At 39.0% G+C, this 19,944-nt stretch overlaps 1 protein-coding gene across 1 annotated transcript; it reads left to right on the top strand.

Moving 5' to 3' along the window:
- Positions 1–1,146: 1,146 nt before the first annotated feature.
- Positions 1,147–2,076, top strand: LOC124775931 (gustatory and pheromone receptor 32a-like). The gene has a single exon (XM_047250775.1). The coding sequence runs from the start codon at positions 1,147–1,149 to the stop codon at positions 2,074–2,076; it is 930 nt and encodes a 309-aa protein (XP_047106731.1).
- Positions 2,077–19,944: the final 17,868 nt, after the last annotated feature.

The following is a 19,944-nucleotide window of genomic DNA, read 5'->3' as shown; positions in this document are numbered from 1 at the left end:
ATCAGGTGAAATAAATAAATAAATTACAGCAGCAAACAGGCAGATATTGCTAGAGTTCCAAGGGATATAAAGAAAGCTTATAATGCGTTTTGCTGCGCACGTTTTGTGTAGTATCAAAGAATGTAAGTTCAACTGATCAAACTGCGAAGTTTTGCTTAATATGCCACGCCTCACGAAAAACGAAAATTTGGAAAAGCATTAATGTAAGTAAAACACTTACAGTAATAGGAAGGCTGTTGCTTCAATCGTACAGTGATATTCTGGACCTTTTTACTTTACTAAAACTCAAGCTCTTAGACCACATAAATTTGCAGGTACGTATTGATTGGTTTATTTCTACTTTATTTTTACGAGATGAATTACTTTATGCAGCAGTTTTTGGCAGCAAACATTCGCGAAATACCCGTTGATGGGAGATATAAAATTGCTTTGCAGACGCTGCTTTTAATGCTTAAATTATCAGAATGATTCAAACGTTCTTCATTTTCATAATAATCCGTTAGAGGCGGAAGATAGCAAATCGTTGCGCGTTTTGATAGTGTTTTCTGTGCACTGAGTCAATAAGTACATACTTCTTAATTTGAAAGATTCATTAGATATTGATCGTGGTGGCAAGGCCAACAGTCGTTAAGGAAATGAAGTTCTCAGTTGCTAATGAGCGCTTGTTCGTTGCAGTGCATTCTGAAGAACTAAAACTGACAATAATAGTACTAAAATTCAGCATACAGTGGAGAATAAAGGAAACAATTACCGCATATTGAATGCCAGAATAAGACAATGGACTGTGTAAATTTGTTTAAAGTTTTGAATTACTCACACTAAGGCTGTTGCAGTTCTGGTTGTACTCAACAGGAAGACTCAGCCTCCATCACTATGGATTCACATTCCACAAATGAGTCTTTTACTCTCCAGGTTGTTCTCGCTCCTTTGCACACCTTGTGGCAAGTGTGCGGCTTGGCTCCAATTTACAAGAAACGCCAATGTATGATTGGGCTACTGATGTTTAATGGTCACAGGATAACATCACCTTCAGCATTCTGGTTCTTCGTATCTGTTCTCACCACGGCATACAATACGTATGGCAGTATAGAACTATATTTAAGAATTAGAGAACTTGCCCCCCTCACGTATCTCGTGGTCGAGACCATGGCAAGATTGGTGCTGTTGGTGACGTACGGAACATGTGTTACGAGCGACCTGAATTATCTGAGGGGCTTTACCGAATGTCTGAAGTTCGCAGACGAACGCCTGGCGAAATGCGAGATGGGAAATTTCAAAGTGCTTGGCACTTTCATCGTGAGCATTTATGCCACACTGCTGGTTACCATAGGTGCCATCCAGGTCCAAGTGCTGGGCAGACAGCTGCTGCTGTTGTGCCATCTCGTCCACAACTCGCTGGTGCTGATGGTGACTCTGCAGCAGGTGATGCTGGTGCTCGAGTTGTCGGCGAGGTTCCGCAGCCTTAATGCCAACCTGCTGGATGCGTCGGTGCTGCCTGCTGATGCCCGGCTGCGCTTCCTGCTGGGAGGCACGTGGCCTCCAAACCCACACCCAGTTCAGCGCCCGTCTCCACCACTGGCCGTCAGCAGCCTACGCCAGCTGCAGGAGGTCCACGTGGCGCTGATGCGGGCTGCAGAGCTGCTGCAGCAGCACTTCGGGCTGTCCGCGGCCGCCACCATCGCGACTAGCGTGTGTGGCGCCACCTGCAGTGCTTACGAGTTGCTGATGGCGCTCGTGGAACCACGCTGGATCGCGCAGTACTCTGTGTTCTATTCGGCCAGCGCGTCTGCACTGTGGCTGGCCCTCCACCTTACCAAGGTTGTGTCCCTGGCACTGTCTTTGGCAGTTGCTGCGAACAACGCATCTACCACGGGATTGATCCTGCTAAGGGCATCAGCCTTATCCACAAGCTACAGTCCTGAGCACGAGGCCTTCCTGCGGCTCACTCTGTTGGGCCCACCGCTACGCTTCACTGCAGCGGGATTCGTCACCGTCGACCGTCGACTGTTGGTCTCGGGCATTGCCGTCGTTATCACATATGTTGTTATCCTAGGGCAGCTCACTGTCGCTCACTGAATGTTGCACCCTAATTCACAGTAAATCTTATAAACCATTTCAAACTCCTCATTAAATAACTCTTTTTTGTAGGAATGTATCTACAGTCCATTTCTGTGTATAAAGGTTTACTTTATGTGAGTACTGTGCAGAGAAATTGGATTCAGTTCCTGGTATTGCCACTGACCACAGCTGTTGGCAGGAAACTCGTGGTTCTCTGGGCTGCATGCTGTTTATAAATGATTTTGGACAAATAAAACATTTAGTTTTGCATTTAGTTTTGATCATTTATAGGTATCATTAAATCTCACTTCTCATGTCATCATCATGAATTCCATGGACTGGATTATCATGGACTGGATTAGGTTGCTGGATCCATTTCAATTATTTGTGAATAAATTATGTGTACAGATGCTGCTGATATGGAGTGTGATATAGACATGATTACATGACAGTGTTGCCTGTCTGGCCTTGAGAGTGATGATAAGTGTGACTTGGTGAAGAATGGAAAAATCGCTGATTTATCCTGATTTCTCCATTCTTCTCTTAGATCATAGCCTTTTGGAGAGTGTTTTCGATAGTTTACCCAGACTATTTCTCTAGATTTTAGTCGGATTCGCAATAAATTGTTGAGTGTTTCATGAATTGACTAGTCTTTCGATCATTTGAGTTTATTCATCCATGTGTTATTGCTTGCCGTCGAAGATTTGGTGGGGCAATGTACGCCCCCGGTAGCTGAGTGGTCAGCGCGACAGAATGTCAGTCCTAAGAGCCCGGGCGATTCCCTGCTGGGTCGCAGATTTTCTCCGCTCAGGGACTGGGTATTGTGTTGTCCTAAGCATCTTCATTTGATCCCCATCGACGTGCAAATCGCCGAAATGGCGTCAAATCGAAAAACTTATACCCAGCGAACGGTCTACCCGACGGGAGGCCCTAGTCACACGACGTTTACATTTTGGGGCAGTATTGGCGAGTACTGACAGCCATGGTATTCATGTGGATTAAGAGTTCCTGTCACCATCTTCATTGCATCATTTACATGGATATCTATATTTTTGACACGGCTATTCCTGCTCCAAACAGGAGAACAGGGTACACAAGTGCTTGTGTTACCCTCAAGATGTTCGCAAAATGGTTCAAATAGCTCTGAGCACTGTGGGACTCAACATCTGACGTCATCAGTCCCCTAGAACTTAGAACTACTTAAACCTAACTAACCTAAGGACATCACACACATCCATTCCAGAGGCAGGATTCGAACCTGCGACCATAGCAGTCACGCAGTTCCGGACTGAAGCGCCTAGAACCGCTCGGCCACCGCGGCCGGCAGGTGTTCGCATTAGATCCGCAGTTATAACCAGGTAGTTTCCTTAATACATTATTTCTTGACTTTAGCATTTGTCCTGTTAGTTTTAGGTGTTTTCTAAATGTTAAGGATCTGTCGAGAGCCACACCTAAGTCTTTGAAGAGTCGACTGTGTCGTAATTTCTTGTTGTGGACGACTGCACTCAGTTCTTTGTTTGCCATTCTGTTGCTTACGTCTAATGAAAAGACTTTTGTTTCATTAGGGCTCAGGCAAAATCTCCACTTATTGTGATACTGGTCAAGCTTCTCCAGATCGTCAATAAGCGTTTGTTCACCTTCTTCGAACGTGTTGCTTTGGTATACTATCGCTACGTCATCGGCATATCCAAACTTCATTGAATCAGTGGTGACTTTGTCACTGGCGTACAAGTTATATAGAAAGAGCCTGAGCACTCAGTTTCTTTGACTTTATCAACTGCTCCAAACTCTGACACTGATGTTCACCCATTCCCACCGCTTTATTGAGCAGGTGTAAGGCAGACAGTTTTGCTTTGCAGTCTAGTCGGCCTGTTATCGACACTGACGGAAATCTGCTGTAAGGAGATGAAACGAACTTCAACTACTTTATGGTTCTTGGAAGAGTTCTGGGGCTAGACTTTTATGAGAAAAAGGCGTATTTGCGAAGCAAAAAGTATGAGGAACCGTGTGTACTAATTCCATTTTGAGGATATACGTCAAACTTCTGAGTTTCGTCTATCACAGATAAGAATATAACCGCTCTTGGCAGGCAAAATGAAATGCTTCCTTTGTGACTATGTTACACGTGCAGCCAGTATTCGAATTAAAAGAAAGAAGAAAGGAAATTTACAGAAAATCGATAGCGAGAAGGATAAAGCCATACAAATTGAGTGGTGTAATGCAATTGGTCGCGCACTGCAACAAGTTTTCAGTTAGTGACGTTAGTATTAAGCTGTTTTAGCAAAGAGGCATGAACACGATGTTTATACAAAAAAGTTTCACAGCAAATTTTTCTACATTTCTGCACTGTTATTAGCAGTACGGAAAGCATATGGTTTGGTTCCATTACAAACGAACACGAGACTCGAAACGTGCTGACTGGTGCTACGGAGGTGTCGATGGAAAAGGCTGCTAAATCGTTGGTCCCTCTGGTTCGTCACATTTGTCCTTCTTACTGCAGTGATGAGCTATGAACATGACTAGTGATATATTCGCTTCTGGAAAATCGAATCAATGGCGCACGTCGATCAGGAGTGCTTGGAAAGATCGAAGGTGCTGTTCATGAACTACACTAGTTACATTTGACGCTTTCAGGCTTTCAGAATCTTGTCTGAATTGACATCAGATAAGAAATGGAAAATTTCCATTCGCCATATACTGTTTAGTGGAATTCCTCATGTGTGGTACCACAGTATGAGAGATTGAAAACTATAGGTTGGTTCATTAAGTTCGTAGCATTTTTGTTATGCATGTTGGTATTACAGCTGCGATGAGTTTATTTATCGATTATCATTTTTATTTGAAGTTCGCTGTTGCTATTTGGGTTTATATATTGTCATTTGTAGATAGTGAGTGGAGCTGTGGACGCTAGAAAATGAAGTGCCAAGAGGAAAAATCGGAAATTTTCCCACATCTCCTTCTGTTTGAATTCAGTAGAGGGGTAAGAGAAATGAAGGTAGGCAGAAACATCTGCGCCTTGTATGGGGATGGATAATGCCAGTGGAGAGAGCACGGGAAGAAAGTGGTTTTCTCGTTTTAAGGAGGATCGTTTTGACATTAGTGACTCTGCATGTTCAGGGAGACCGTCAGGGTTTGATGAAGATCGCTTAAACGCGTTAATTCACGATCATCCAGGCCAGTCTACTCAAGATTTCTCAAACATAATGAAATGTGCTGACTCCCCTATTGTGTGACATTTGTATGCAGTGCGCAAGGTTCAAAAATCGGTAATAAGGGTACCGCAGTCTCTAAGACAAAATCACAAAACTCAGCAGATGGCCATGTGTGGATCTCTGCTTGCTCATCGTCAATTACCTCATGAACAACACCGAGTATTCCTATCCTGTAACGTCAGGTGACGAGAAACGGTGCCTCTATGCTAACATAAGGAAAATATATGATTGTTTGAGCCCAAACAAAGCATCAGCTCCCCATACAAAGACCTGCACACATCCACAAAAGATAATTTTACGCATGCCGTGGTAGAGCGATAGTGTGGCGCACCACGAATTGCTTCCCCGAGGTGTCACCATCACTGCTGACATTTATTGTCAACAACTGAAACGTATTGCAGTCGCAATCCCAGAATAACGACCAGTAAGACTGTGTGATGTGGCGCTACTCCACGATGACGCCCTACCGCATTGAGCTAGAGTGACAAAAAAACAGCTAGCCAGTGTGGCCAAGTGGTTCTACGCACTTCAGTCCGGAACCGTGCTCCTGCTACGGTCGCAGGTTCGAATCCTGCCTCAGGCATGGATGTGTATGATGTCCTTAGGTTAGTTAGGTTTAAGTAGTTCTAAGTTCTAGGGGACTGATGACCTCGGATGTTAAGATGCATAGTGCTCAGAGCCATTTTTTTTACAAAAAACACTACTCAGGAGCTGGCTTGGGGAGTCATTCTGCACCCACCTTAATTACCTAATGTTGCGCCCATAGAGTTTCACTTTTCCGCCTCTCCATCGAATAACTTCAAGGAGCTTACTTTCCAGATGAAAACGCTCTCCGAACATGGTTCAACAAGTTCTTTGGCTCAAAAGCATGTGATTTCAGTATTCATGGAGTCGAAAACTTGTCCTAGCACTGGCAGACTGCACCAACCTATACATGTAATGATCAAAAACATGGTGCATACTTTGTTCGGGTGAATGGTAATGGGTAACGATGTAGTTTGTCTATCTGATTTTTGAGGTGAGGGAAACGTTCCACAGTGTAAACGGTAGTTTGCAGAAATCCCCTCCACCCCTTCGTGTGCCTGAAATGTACGTGTTGTTCGGACGGATGTCGTCGTCGTTGACGCCTGCAAGTCCAGGTGGTCTTCACCTACTGAGAGAGGGGTAAATGGCCTCTGCGCAGTTGGCAGAGTTCCTGCAGTGGCACTTCGGCTGGGCGCTGGCTGTCGAAGTGGCGCACAGATTATCGTGTACGTGGGGTGTGGGGGAGGGGGTGAGGGGGGGGGCAGTGCGTCAGCTGGCGTTCAGCCAATCTGCGTCGACGTCGGCGCTGTGGCTGGCCTACGACTAACTCCGGCTGGCGGCCGTCTCGCTGGCGTGTGCGGCGGCAGCCGACACTGTCGTGTGTGGTGGCAGCGGGGTCGACAGCTGATAGTGGCCTGTGTGGTGGCAGTGGGGTCGGCAGCTGACAGTGGTGTGCTGCTGCTGACGGCCTGGGTGCTCTCCGACTGGCTCAGCGTGAAGCTCGACCGCTTCCTGTTCCTCACGCTGCACCAGCTGCCGCTGTGTTTCATGACTGCTGGGTTGGTCCTCATTGACAGCCGCCTGCTCATTTCCATGATCAGTGTGTCGTCACATTCCTCGATGTCCTCAGCCAGCACTGAAGAAATCCCACTTCTCTTCTGTATTTTATTTGAGGACAATACCACATATGCACCTACAAAAGATTAGTAGACATCATGCTTATACTACGTAGCACAGCCTCGATAATGGACTCAGTTCAGTGATGAAGACAACCCATAAGTTTCTTCAGGTGTACCATATTCAGCGGAATCTGATTATTAAGTCACGTAAAGCTACCAGTTTTTGGGGTTGTCAATAGTTACATTTCACCTGCTGTTCCAAAGAGTCCCAGTCTTTTGCTATGATACTGAGACTGGATAATTTAACAGAAGAGTCGAGGTGCAATAGGGTACTTGGGCGCTTCTCAAATCAGAAACATGTGTCACAGCATTGAGAACACGTCTGATGTCTTCTTGGGAGACTGGACTGTCCACAGAATACCATTAAAATGCAAAACAAATTACAACACTTGGTTACCAGAATGGTGAAATAAACATCCTGACTCATGGTAATACAGATTAGCAGAAAAGATTAGTATCTGACACTAGATATTCAGCGAATACAATTCCCTTCATAACTTTTGTTCAGAAACTGGTCAGGGTGGACCTGCATTCACTGACAACAGTAATTCCTGTTGGATTTGAAACCAATTACCATTGACAGGCATGAGAGTGGTATCTGGACCATGTCAGTTAGATTATTTTTATGACCACGGTCTTATGCCATGTTAGAAGGTTGTGAATGCAACACTATTCCTTTGAGATATTTCAGACAGTCTGCATTGATACTCAAACAAATTGAGCAACTTCATAGGGAAGTCCAAACTTGATAAATCCATTCTGTTACTGTACTGTACTGATTTCATAGAATCGACTAACTGAAACACACCACATCACTGCCGTGATTTACAACAGGGCTCACAGTCGCACGATCATTTCATAGAAGTTCTGCCTCATCTTGCTCTTAAGCAACCAGTGTGATCATTGATCAGATATACATTATTTTCTCTACTGAGTTTCTTTTGTTTTGACAGCTTTGAGCTACTATCATCACCAGAACCTGTAATTATCATGAAAATAACATAGAAACGAGATGTATCATAATTAATAACAAAAGGTGACACTGGCGAAAACATACTTCGTAGCAACCAGAGGTTTGCAGATAAGCCATTCACGAGATAACTGGGAATGTATTGTTCGAGCTTTCACTTTCACTTTGGAATACTCTCCTTTTAGTACAAATGAAGTTCTGAAGTTCTAAGCCTGCCAAGTGTCACTTTTTTCAAAACTAATTTTATTCGCTCTGAAGGCGCAACATCCACGAGAGTATATTAAATTGAAATCGGTTCATCATAAGGCGAAGGTAAGGAATCGTAACTGTGATGAACAGATGGCGCTGGTGCCTGCTGCATGGCCTTCTTCATTCTAAATGTGCAAGACAATCAACATTGAATTATCTCTGATTATAGGACGGACGTAATAGCTGCCTTATTGTTTGTTGTGTTGTGGAATCTCAGAGTGACTTGTTGCCTATTGGATGGCTTGGAAGTATAATATTTCAGAACACTGTTTCCTATCTTGTGACAGAAATGTTGCCTGCATAGAAAAGGGCAAGAAAGTAATTAGGTGTTGTGCATATGAGGATTTACAAGAGCTATTTGCTTCATTCAGTACACCCTTCTTTACCATTCGACACACTCTGAATAAGGAAAAGGACTTATTGACTACTGGAGTGTTGCTGATAAATTCATCAATACAACAAAGCTACACATCATTTTTAATGTACCAATTAGAATCACCTCATGTGGAATAGTGCACATCAAGAGAACTTCAGTGACACTGAACAGTGGGAAGGTGTAAACATCCTAAAGAAAGTCAAAACTGTCAGCGATTTCATTCATACACAACTCTGAGGACTGCAAAATATTTCACGATTGTCTGCTAAAAAGAAGGACTTGCTTGCTATGGTACTCTTTATGCAACAACACCATCGGCAGTTTGTTACTGATTTGTTTAATGATACTACAAAGTGATGATTTTCATTTCTTGTTGTTTACATATCTTAACATATTTATATTTAGATGTGTTTTGTCAACCATTATAGCATAATATCTCTGTTGGATTCAGCCCATTTAGTCTGCACAAGGTAACGTGTAAGACACCTTCTGCTCACAAGTATTTTATTTCTCTGGACAGTTCAATGCAGTTTTCTCTGACCTTGCTGTGTAATTTTTCCTAGATGATAATAAATTTTTCATACTGTAAAAACGTGTATGGTAATTTCGTATGTCATACAACACTGTTTTTCTGTTATATCTCAAAACAATATTTTGAACCCTAGTGTGTCTAGAATGTAGGGGATTCAAATGTAATTGAAATATTAATTTTTTGACTGATGCCCTATTCAGAAGGATTCAAGTTTGTAGTAAACCCACATGCTAATCATGGTTCACCGCATCAGCAACGCTTCTCATTGCATGTGTGATTAGAGGTACTAGGTAGCTGTCTCAATGGGCCACACATTCTTACAAGATAACATGATGGATGGGGAAGTTTCTGCAGCAGGAGTTTCAAGTATTGCTTGCACAATGATGAGAATGTGGTACCTCTAGGATGCATTTGGCATCTAATGAAACACAGCACCTAACGCCCCAAAATGGTCCTATGTGGATAGATCGATCCAAGGTCGCTTGACCTCCAACCTCTGAATTTTTATGTCCTGTGTCGTCTCAAAAGTTAATGTACCAGCACTGCTGTTGATACAGTGAAGAACTGAAATAGCAAACTGTATAGTCCTGTCAATACTTAAGAGATTATCTTGGAATATTTGAAAGACGTTCTAATGCACAGTTGCAACCAAATGCGAAGATATGAGGAACACCTCCCTCAACATCAAGTAATTTACAGTAAATTGTAACATGTTATGTGTTGAGCAAATACGAATATTGTATTTCTAGTTTAAGTAGACCATCGGTAAAATTGGAAATCAATCACGTTAGGACTTAATCAAAAGGAATACATTTCAGACACATTTCCACTATCTGCAAGGGGTTGCATCATCCACGAAACGACTCGTTTGCAGATATGGACTTACTAAAACGTTTTTGCCACAGCCTATATGTATCAGCAGTCAACATAAATAAGAATTTAGCCATAAATCATTGAACTTGTGAAACAAAGTACAATGTCAGTTGCAATAAAAGCTGTTACATAGTAGGATGTCTGAGTCCAACACTGCTTCATAGTTCACAAAAATACAACTGATAGCCGAGAATTGGCGGTAATGGGAAACATGTTGTCTGCTTTTTTCTTGTTACATTCATACAAAACGGCACAGCACTGAAAACTACATATAATTCAAGATAATTACAAAATATCATTTGAATGGGTAGAACTCTGTAATCATAAAATCTTCATCTATAACCCTTGTTGTGTATGAAATATCTATTCACTGTGCCTGAGTTATTATTTTATCTGTTTTGTTACTTTGTCACTTAACAGAAATTGACACTGTGTCACTATATCGTGAAAAAGCGCCGCTTATTTTTTTTAATTTATTTACTTAGTCATCCCTTTCTGAAAACCTGGCTCTTATATAATTAAAGTAGTTCATAGTTGATTAATGAATCGAATATTCTGCAAACAATATTGTTAGTTTTTAATTCTTAGTCATTATGATGCAATACTAAAGATAGTAGTTTATACAGGTATAATTTAACAATAAATGAACAAAATATTCTAGTTTGATAGGAAGAATTTTGAATGTAAATAACTAAGAAAATGAACAGAAAAATTTATAGATTAAGTTACTTTTGAAACATGCAGCTATGTAGATTTCTTTTGATGCCTGCCCAGTACGTCTTGAGTTTTTCCTACTGCGAGTGTTACAATTTCTACACTTCCATCCACAAATTCACTTTCTATAAAAATTATCCATAAGTACAATATTTTCATTTTTTTAATATGAATACCCTCTAGTTAGTGATACACAGAGTGTGTCTCAAGCCCTGCAAACACCTTGTTTTATCATTAACTAAGAGATCGATATTACACCATTTTCCTCACATTACAACCGCATTTCCAAATTTAGACCAAATCAGGTATACAAAAAAAAAATAACGAATTGTTCAGTGGAAGGAGATATAAAACACACCATAATTTAACAAATTTTATCACATACCAGGAAAATAGTACGAAAATTAAGTTTGTAAAGAAGTTCTGGGAAAGAAAGGTGCCATACAAATTACAATGCCACTGATTAGCTGTCCTGATGAGTCAAATGATGCATTTTTAAATATGTCGGTAATTCGGATAGAGCTTTGGAGAGGAGTATTGAACAGAATATGAATCCGAATTTTAATTATGCAGGGAAAGGAAATTATGAGAAGAGAGGAAATTATGGGGATAGATCCTGTGGTAATCAGAGGATTGACTATCAATGGAGCAAGGGATCATAATAGGAATTATATAGACAGGGTATGGGAAAGAAATAATGATAATAGGAATGGGATATGGGATGGACAAAATAGGAGAAAGCAGAACAGGAGACACGATGACAGAAGTAACAGGCAGAAAACTCCACACTGCTTAAGTGATGGTCCACACTTTTGAGGCAAACAGACCAAGGTATAATAGGACCAGTAACTGAAACTGGAGTAGGTAAAGACAGTTCAACAGCTGCAGCTGGGAAGAAAACGGACAGACTACACAATAAATAAGCAGGATAAAGTTTTTAAAAAATTAAGGCACTATAAGAGTCAAGGATTGGTCAGCAAATAAAAGTAAGAGTAGAAGGGAAATGGATAGTGAAGACAATATACTACAATTTCCTGAATTTTGTAGTTGGTTAGAAAGGAAAACATCAAATAAGAATATTGACCATGATGACTCTGGTCATTTACAATTCAATTAAAACCTTATGTAAATGATGAATCTGAAAAGCAGCGATGATGCAGAAGAAGGAACAGATAGGTAGTAAGGATGATATTGATAATGAAAGATAGGAAACTAAGGCTAATTTTTGTGGAAAATGTGACACTAAAGAGGGTGTAGAGGAAGAGTAGTTATATGTTGTCAGAAATGCAGGTGAAGTGGCTAAGTTAGATAAACTGGAAGATATTGTGGAGAGAATAGAGAGGGATGAAGGCAGTAAGGGAGAAGCATCAGGTTCTAAGGATAATGGGGGAAGGTTATGGGAATAATAATGATAATGAAGTATTTTGTAAATGGCTTGTTAAAATAATTAGTGAGGCTCATTATCCTGAATGGTGGAAAGAGTTAACACACCAATTAAAAAAAAATGGGGTAAACCCAGCAGTCTGTTTAGTGTAGTTCTCCTTGTAGAAAGCAATAGGGAAAATGAGACATCTGAAATATCTGTAAACTTGATTAAAACTGAAAGAGGTGGATCCCACGATCGGGAGGAGAAAAATGGGTTGGATTTTAAAGAAACTGAAAAGGACACATTATTTGAAAATACTGAAGAAAGAGAATGAACTGGGCTGCCCTCATGAAAAAGTTAAGACAAACAGTGTGGATGGTAAATGTCTACTAGATACAGGAAACCCTTTCTCAGGAATAACAGAAAACCGTAGAGATAAGATCATTATACATAAAAGTGCTGTTCAACTACCAGCAATAGGGGTAAAAGTCAAAGGAGCTGAAGCGAGACATAGCAAAATCATAAAGAATCAAGTACTTTTTTCTTTTGAGATTTAGAATAAGTAGTTTGTATGTGGTTGTTTTGTGATCTTACAGGTGCATGATAAATCCTGTAGCATAAAGCACTCCGTCGTCAGGCCACGAGTGGCCTACAGGGACCATCCGACCGCCGTGTCATCCTCAATGGAGGATGCGGAGAGGAGGGGCGTGGGGTCAGCACACCGCTCTCCCAGTCGTTATGTTGGTATTCTTCACCGAAGCTGCTACTATTCGGTCGAGTAGCTCCTCAACTGGCATCACGAGGCTGAGTGCACCCTGAAAAATGGCAACAGCGCATCGCGGCCCAGATGGTCAGCCATCCAAGTGCCGGCCACGCCTGTCCGTGCTTAACTTTGGTGATCTCATGGAAACCGGTGTAACCACTGTGGCAAGGCCGTTGCCCTGTAGCATAACAGGGAAAGAATTATTAGCCATCATTTGATAGAATAAGGCAAGGATTTTGAAGATATCACAAATAGTCTGCAACACATATCAACTCGATTCTCACTATTTAGAGTCATGTATGAGAGAAGACCAGTAAATTTCGTTACAGAAAATGTAGAATATCCAGCTTGTAGAACCATGTCTCCACAGGAAACAGAAGTCAGTGTCAGGTATACTATGAAATAACAAGGAAAAATAAAAAAAGAAGACATGATGCAAGAGGCAACTTCTCAGAGTTTAAACTGGGGATTTGGTATTAGTGAAATCTCAGGAAAAGTAAAACATAATGACTGCTGAAATAAAGAAGTTTTTCTATATAACCTCAATAAAGAAAACACACATCCCAATGCATATCGACTGCTGTATTGCAAACCCAGAAGAACATAGATCTACAAACTATAACAGCCACCTAATCTGCTTACCTATGTGTATTATACGGCTTAAATAGTCATTCACCGAGGTAGTTAACATTAATTTATATGTGTGTCTTTGTTATGAAACTCATCTAATATCTATTACATCCATAAATATCTACTTATGAAAAACTGGAATGACTTTAAAACAGTAAACACAAATTCAGACAGAAAAAGCTGACGTTTGAGGAAGGTCAGACAGTCATTGTTGGCTGTGACAGCCATTGGAATTTTAAATGTATTATGCAGTCTTTTATTTATTTACACGTCATGTTCCATAGTACCAAACTGAGGAGCAAATCTCCAAGGTAATGGAACGTGTAAGTACATGAAATTACAATATGAAAGTAATAACAGATAAAAATAAAATGTTTATGAACCCAAAAAAGTCAGTCCATAAGCTTAAGTAAACGTAATCAACAATACAACAAGAATCAACATAATTTTTCAAGTAACTCCCCAACAGAATAGAAGGAGTGACCTATGAGGAAACTCTTCAGTTTTGATTTGAAAGCACGGGGTTTACTGCGAAGATTTTTAAATTTGAGTGGTAGGTTATTGAAAATGGATGCAGCAGCATACTGCACATCTTTCTCCACAAGAGTTAAAAATGTCCGATCCAAATGCAGGTTTGATTTCTGTCGAGTATTAACTGAGGGAAAGCTGATTATTCTTGGGAATAAGCTAATACTGTTAACAGGAAATGGCAGTAAGTAATATATATATTGAGAGGCCAATGTCAAAATACACAGACTCATGAACAGGTATGGACAAGAGGTGGGTGAACTTACTCCGCTTATTGCTCGAACTGCCCATCCCTGAGCAAAAAATATCGTTTTAGAATGGGAAGATTTACCCCAAAATATGATACCACACGACATAAGCGAATGAAAATAAGCAAAGTAGACTAATTTTCATGTTGAACGATCACTCACTTCAGATACTGTTCGAATAGTAAAAATGGCAACATGAAGTCCATGAACTAGATTCTGAACATGGGTTTTCCACAACAGTTTACTATCTATCTGAGCACCTAAAAATCTGAACTGTTCAGTTTCACCAATAATATGCCCATTCTGTGAAATTAAAACGTCAAGTTTTGTTGAACTGTGTGTCTGAAACTGTAAAAACTGAGTCTTACGTGACCCCAACACTGATCCCTGGTGCACTACCCACTTTACCACACTCCACTGATACCCCACATCACAACCATCTCGACATTGTGAATAATGACCGTTCGCTGTTTGTTGCTAAAGTAATAAGTAAACCGGTAATGGTCCAACTTCTGTAGCAATGTTTTGTGATCAACACAATCAAATGCCTTAGTTAAATCAAAAAGTATGCCTACCGTTCGAAAACGTTTGTTTAACCCATCCAGTACCTCACAGAGAAACCAAAATATATTATTTTCAGTTGCTAAATGACTTCTGAAGTGAACTGTACATTTGATAGCAAATAGTGTGATATAAAATGATCAATTATCCTTACATACAAAGCCTTTTCAGTAACTTTAGCAAACACTGATGGCATAGGAAAACGTCTAAAATTGTCTACATTATCCCTTTCTCCCTTTTTACAAAGTGGCTTTACTACTGAGTACTTTAACAGGAAACTGACTATTCCTAAAGGAAAAATTACAAATATGGCTAAATACAGAACTAACATGTGCAGCACAGTACTTTAATATTCTGCTATGCATACCATCATAACCATGAGAGTCCTTTCTCTTCATTCATTTAATTATTGACTCAGTCTCCCATTTCTGTATCACAGACGTATATTTCAGACATCAACCTTGGAAAGGCATTTGCCATAAAGTTATATGGTTCCCTGTACAAACTAAAGTTTTATTTAATTCACCAGCAATGCTCAGAAAATGATTGTTAAATACTGTACATATATCTGATCTATCAGGAACAAATATATTTTTACTACGAACTGACTTTATATCGTCACTCTTGTGCTGCTGGCCAGACACTTCCTTCACAATTGACCATATGATTTTAATTTTATCCTGTGAATTAGCTCTTCTATTTGCATACCATATACTCTTTGCCTCCCTAATAACATTTTTAAGCATTTTACAGTACTGTGTGTAAAGGGCTACTGTAGCTTGATTGTGACTACTTCTAACTTTTTGATACAACTCCAACTTTGTTCTACATGACATATTTATCTCACTAGTAAGCTACCCGGGTTGCCTATTACTGTTAGTACCCCGTTTAGAACATGAGAAATGTGTTAAGCAAAGCATTATATTTATCATCACTATAAACATCCAGCCACTCTTGTTCCTTGACAAGGTGTAAAAAACTCTCTATTACTGTTGGAATACCTTTCCTACATAGTTTGTAATTATATGTGACATTTACTTGAGTACAAAAACCTTTTAGTGTTAAAATTTGTGCATCAGGTCTGAAGGGCCATTCACCTTTTTACTAACAGAATGCCCATCTAGTAGTGAAGAATAAAAAAGCTACAGCAATGCATGAAAGTTGTGTAAGGGTTTGTATCAAACCAGAGGGTAAATAATTACAGTTTTGCAAAAAATGTCTATACATGTATATTCATAGACACACCAGACAAATCAATGTTACACAAAATTTCAGTACATTATTAACAGTGTTTGCCAATATGTATCATGTACTACTGAGACTTGTAACAAAAAATTTTTGCTGTTTAAGAGAATGCTTTGTTTGTTTAATTATTTAAAATAAAGAGTGCTCATAAAAGACTTCTGTCAGCATTTAAAAAAATGAATTGCGCTCTCTTCTCATCGCTAATGCTTGACAAAATTAAAAAGAGAGCTAAATGATAAATGCAACTTTAAATTCTTTACTTATAAAATGTTTAATGTTTAATTGTAGATACATCACATAAAAAATACAGATGAATATCCTATATAGCTGATATCATAGTCTCATTGAAAACAGAATGGTATGTTATTCAAGTATATCAGTAAATATTCACGCTAACATCTGGAACAATCAGCTAATTTCAGTTCTGTACGTTTTTCAACTGTTTTTCATACTACGAAAGTAATTACTAAGATTATGCCTTCTGAAATGTACCAATATTTAAAGTTGTCACGTTTCTAAGGAACACAAGCACTAATTCTTTTAATCCATACACACACACACACACACACACACACACACATATATATATATATATATATATATATATATATATATATATATATATGTATATGTATATATGCTCTTAACAACTGAATCAAGTTGATTTACCTCCTTGTTAGATTACTTAAATACCTCAGGTCAGAACTTTTATGGCCTCATTACTGTGAAGGCCCTCTCTTGCCATTTGCTGGTGCACTAGTGAGGAAAAGACAAACGAATTTTCACAGCCATATAAAAATGGAAGATGTACTTAACTATTTCTGCCTTAAGCGTCAAACTTTTCAAACAACTTTGTTTGCCTCGAAGAATTACTCAAGATATAGATATGTTTATGTTTGAACATTGTCCCTCAGTACAATGCCATTAAAAAATCACGTAAAATATCACTTCTGCCTAGTAACCAGGTACAAGTACAGAAGAGGTGCCGATATGTAAAACATTTTTAAGCTTTTCAATAAATACAACTCTCACTACATTATCAGATATACATTTGTTCTGAAGAGGTTAAAAAGATCAGCCAACCAGTTGCAAACCAAAGATATATTTAGCCCTTGGCCTAGGTTTCGATATTTGTACAAATATCTTCTTCTGAAGGAGTGGGCCCTAAAAATATATATAAATGTTTGCAAACTATTATTACATATGTAACAAATATTAATGATAGAAAAATATTATTGAGGTAAGCGTACTCATTTGTTAGAACACATGATGGTAAATTGCATTAGCTGATGCTGAATGGTTTGCATCATATGTAAAATTGATATAAAAACGAGAAACATCACACACCACACCATAAGGTAGCAAACAGTGTACATCAGAATAAACGCACAAATGTATTTGACCACTGGTAAAGGCTCTTGTCTACATAAAATTATAACAGAAATCCAGAATTTGAATTATTTGTATAACATAAATATTCACCATGCCAAAGACAAAGGCCAAAGGAACAGGCTCAAGCAATAAGGAATACTTGGGATGCAGAGGACGCTAAATGCATGTGCATAATAACTATGTTTTGCTTGTTTTAAGTAATGGCATTTTACATTAAAGTAAGAATGAAAATTTCTCCTGCGAGGCTCCTAACACTGCAATAAATTTACTGATATACATTGCGCATAAAATATCATATTTTACAACCTCTTCAAATTTATACAGTTTCAGAACTACAGCCATGTGTAAAATTTTGACATGTTATTCTTTCTTTAAAAGATGAGCTTGCTTTTAATTTAAAACAAGTGATATTCACCAACTAAAGTTATTCTGACCAAAGATTTTAGCAATCAGTGCAGAAAAAATTAATTAAGTCATGTCTATCATATAATTGTAGATTCATACACATGTTCTCTCTGTCATCTTGTACAAATCACTTTTACATTGCAAGATGAATTTTATGTTATCCACAAGAGTTTTCTTTGTATCCGTAACTTATTATTTCTGTGAATCTCGTTGATACATCAAAATTTTACTTAGAAGAGTTATTTCTCAGAGAGTACATGATACGTCATTCTCTAACAATGTATGTGTCCGACATTGTGTGAGGGGTTGTATAATGAAATAAACCCTTAGAATATCTTTCACAGTTAACGAAGAGCTACGTACCACAGCATTTTCTTCACATTACGACTGGAGTTTCTGCGCTGGCAGAATAGAAATGGGGAAAGACAAGCCCGAAAACAATTTATTGGACTCACCAAAATGAAACAATAATATAATCTACAAAATACCGAATCGTAACAAATATAAAATAACAAATAATAATATAAAAGCCCCATCTCTTCACGGGGAGAGATCACAACGAAACAATTCTACAATGTCAGGAAGTATGTCAAATATACCACATCCATCCGCAAGAGACTGGCCAGTTAGAAGAGGCCTCTGGTCATGACTACCGCAGTGGCAGCTCTGAAGACTTCCGTGCAGTGCATCCAATTGACCTTTTACGGCAGTGCGCCGCGCTATAAAGCCAGTTTGGTGACTGTGTCTGCCAGATCTATTTCCGATCACGTGCGTGGTGTATCAAAGTAGTTCCTGGGCCAGCTACAACCCCTGGTGAAGGTGTTCTGCAGGCTCCGCGAACAGGTAGCAATCCCTGGAGACCATTGGTAGAGACCTGCTGTGGTGTTGAATTGTGTTATGGCCGCAGGTAAATATTTGTGTGAGAACACAGACGACATAGGTTTAACTGGTGAATACTCACACTGTGCTGTAGGCAATCCGTGTTGGTTGGACATGAAATAAGATGCCAATACAATAGCCTCTACGATGTATGAAGTTGGCAACCAAAGTAATGGCTACGTTTCCAAAGTTAGACCAAATCAGATATACAAAAAAGCACTAACTATGCAAGGAGAAATAATCCACACTGTAATTAAACCAATTTTATCACATTACAGAAAATTACCATATCTCTATAAAATAATCTCTCTAGAATTTTCTTATTTATTTTCAGAGTAAAAATAGAATGGGTTATACCTTTATTTAAATGTAACTAGTGCACACAATCTAAAGGCATTTTTGTGCATCTACGTTTATATTTCTACATCGCATTTATTACACATTGATTCAAAGATCGATTAATGACCAAATGTGACTAGCTTAATTATAGACACAAAAATGCTAATTTTCCTTTTGTTTTCAGTTATTTGTTTTATCACAAACCTACATACAACTAAAAAAACAGTCATATAATTTCAAGAATAAAAGTTATTAAAACAAAATTATTGAACTGACAAGTAAATGTAGCGTCACCCATACACCTGTTTTTGTGTACAAAAAAAGGAAAAGTACTTTGTTATTCGGGCAGAAAGAGATGTCAGTAGGGAAAGCCAGTAGCTTGTTATGCTGTGACACTTAGCAATGTTGCACAACAAACTGTGCTGTCATAAATTGTGATTGATACACGGCATTAGCGAGGAAATTTCACGTCTTTTGGAAATAAATCGAAAACGTCTTGTACCCAGTTTAATAATTAAACAACCTACCAACCATCCTTTGAAAAAAAGCTGGAGAAACCAGGAGCAGATCGGCGCACCAACCAGATAAGTACCAGCAGTTAAATTTTTAACTTAATGTATTCCTCTCATCATATAACTACAAACACTGACATGTAAACAGATGTCCATCATCATCGTCCGAAGAGCCAACTGGCAAACTAATAGGTTTTATTTATGAGAGGTGTTTACAAAGCTAATACAGCTCTGAACAAGTTTCATTCGTAATTTATTTTCATATTACTTATATAGATAACATTTAATATTGTAATTGCAGTTAAATTATTCAGTTATTGAGTACCTTTATAAAACCTCAATTAATTTTTTTTTACAAATAAGCCAACTAACCTATTAGCAGTTACTAA

Source organism: Schistocerca piceifrons, chromosome 2 (assembly GCF_021461385.2).
Source record: "Schistocerca piceifrons isolate TAMUIC-IGC-003096 chromosome 2, iqSchPice1.1, whole genome shotgun sequence".
Lineage (NCBI taxonomy): Eukaryota > Metazoa > Arthropoda > Insecta > Orthoptera > Acrididae > Schistocerca > Schistocerca piceifrons.
This window is presented reverse-complemented; position numbering and strand designations above follow the sequence as displayed.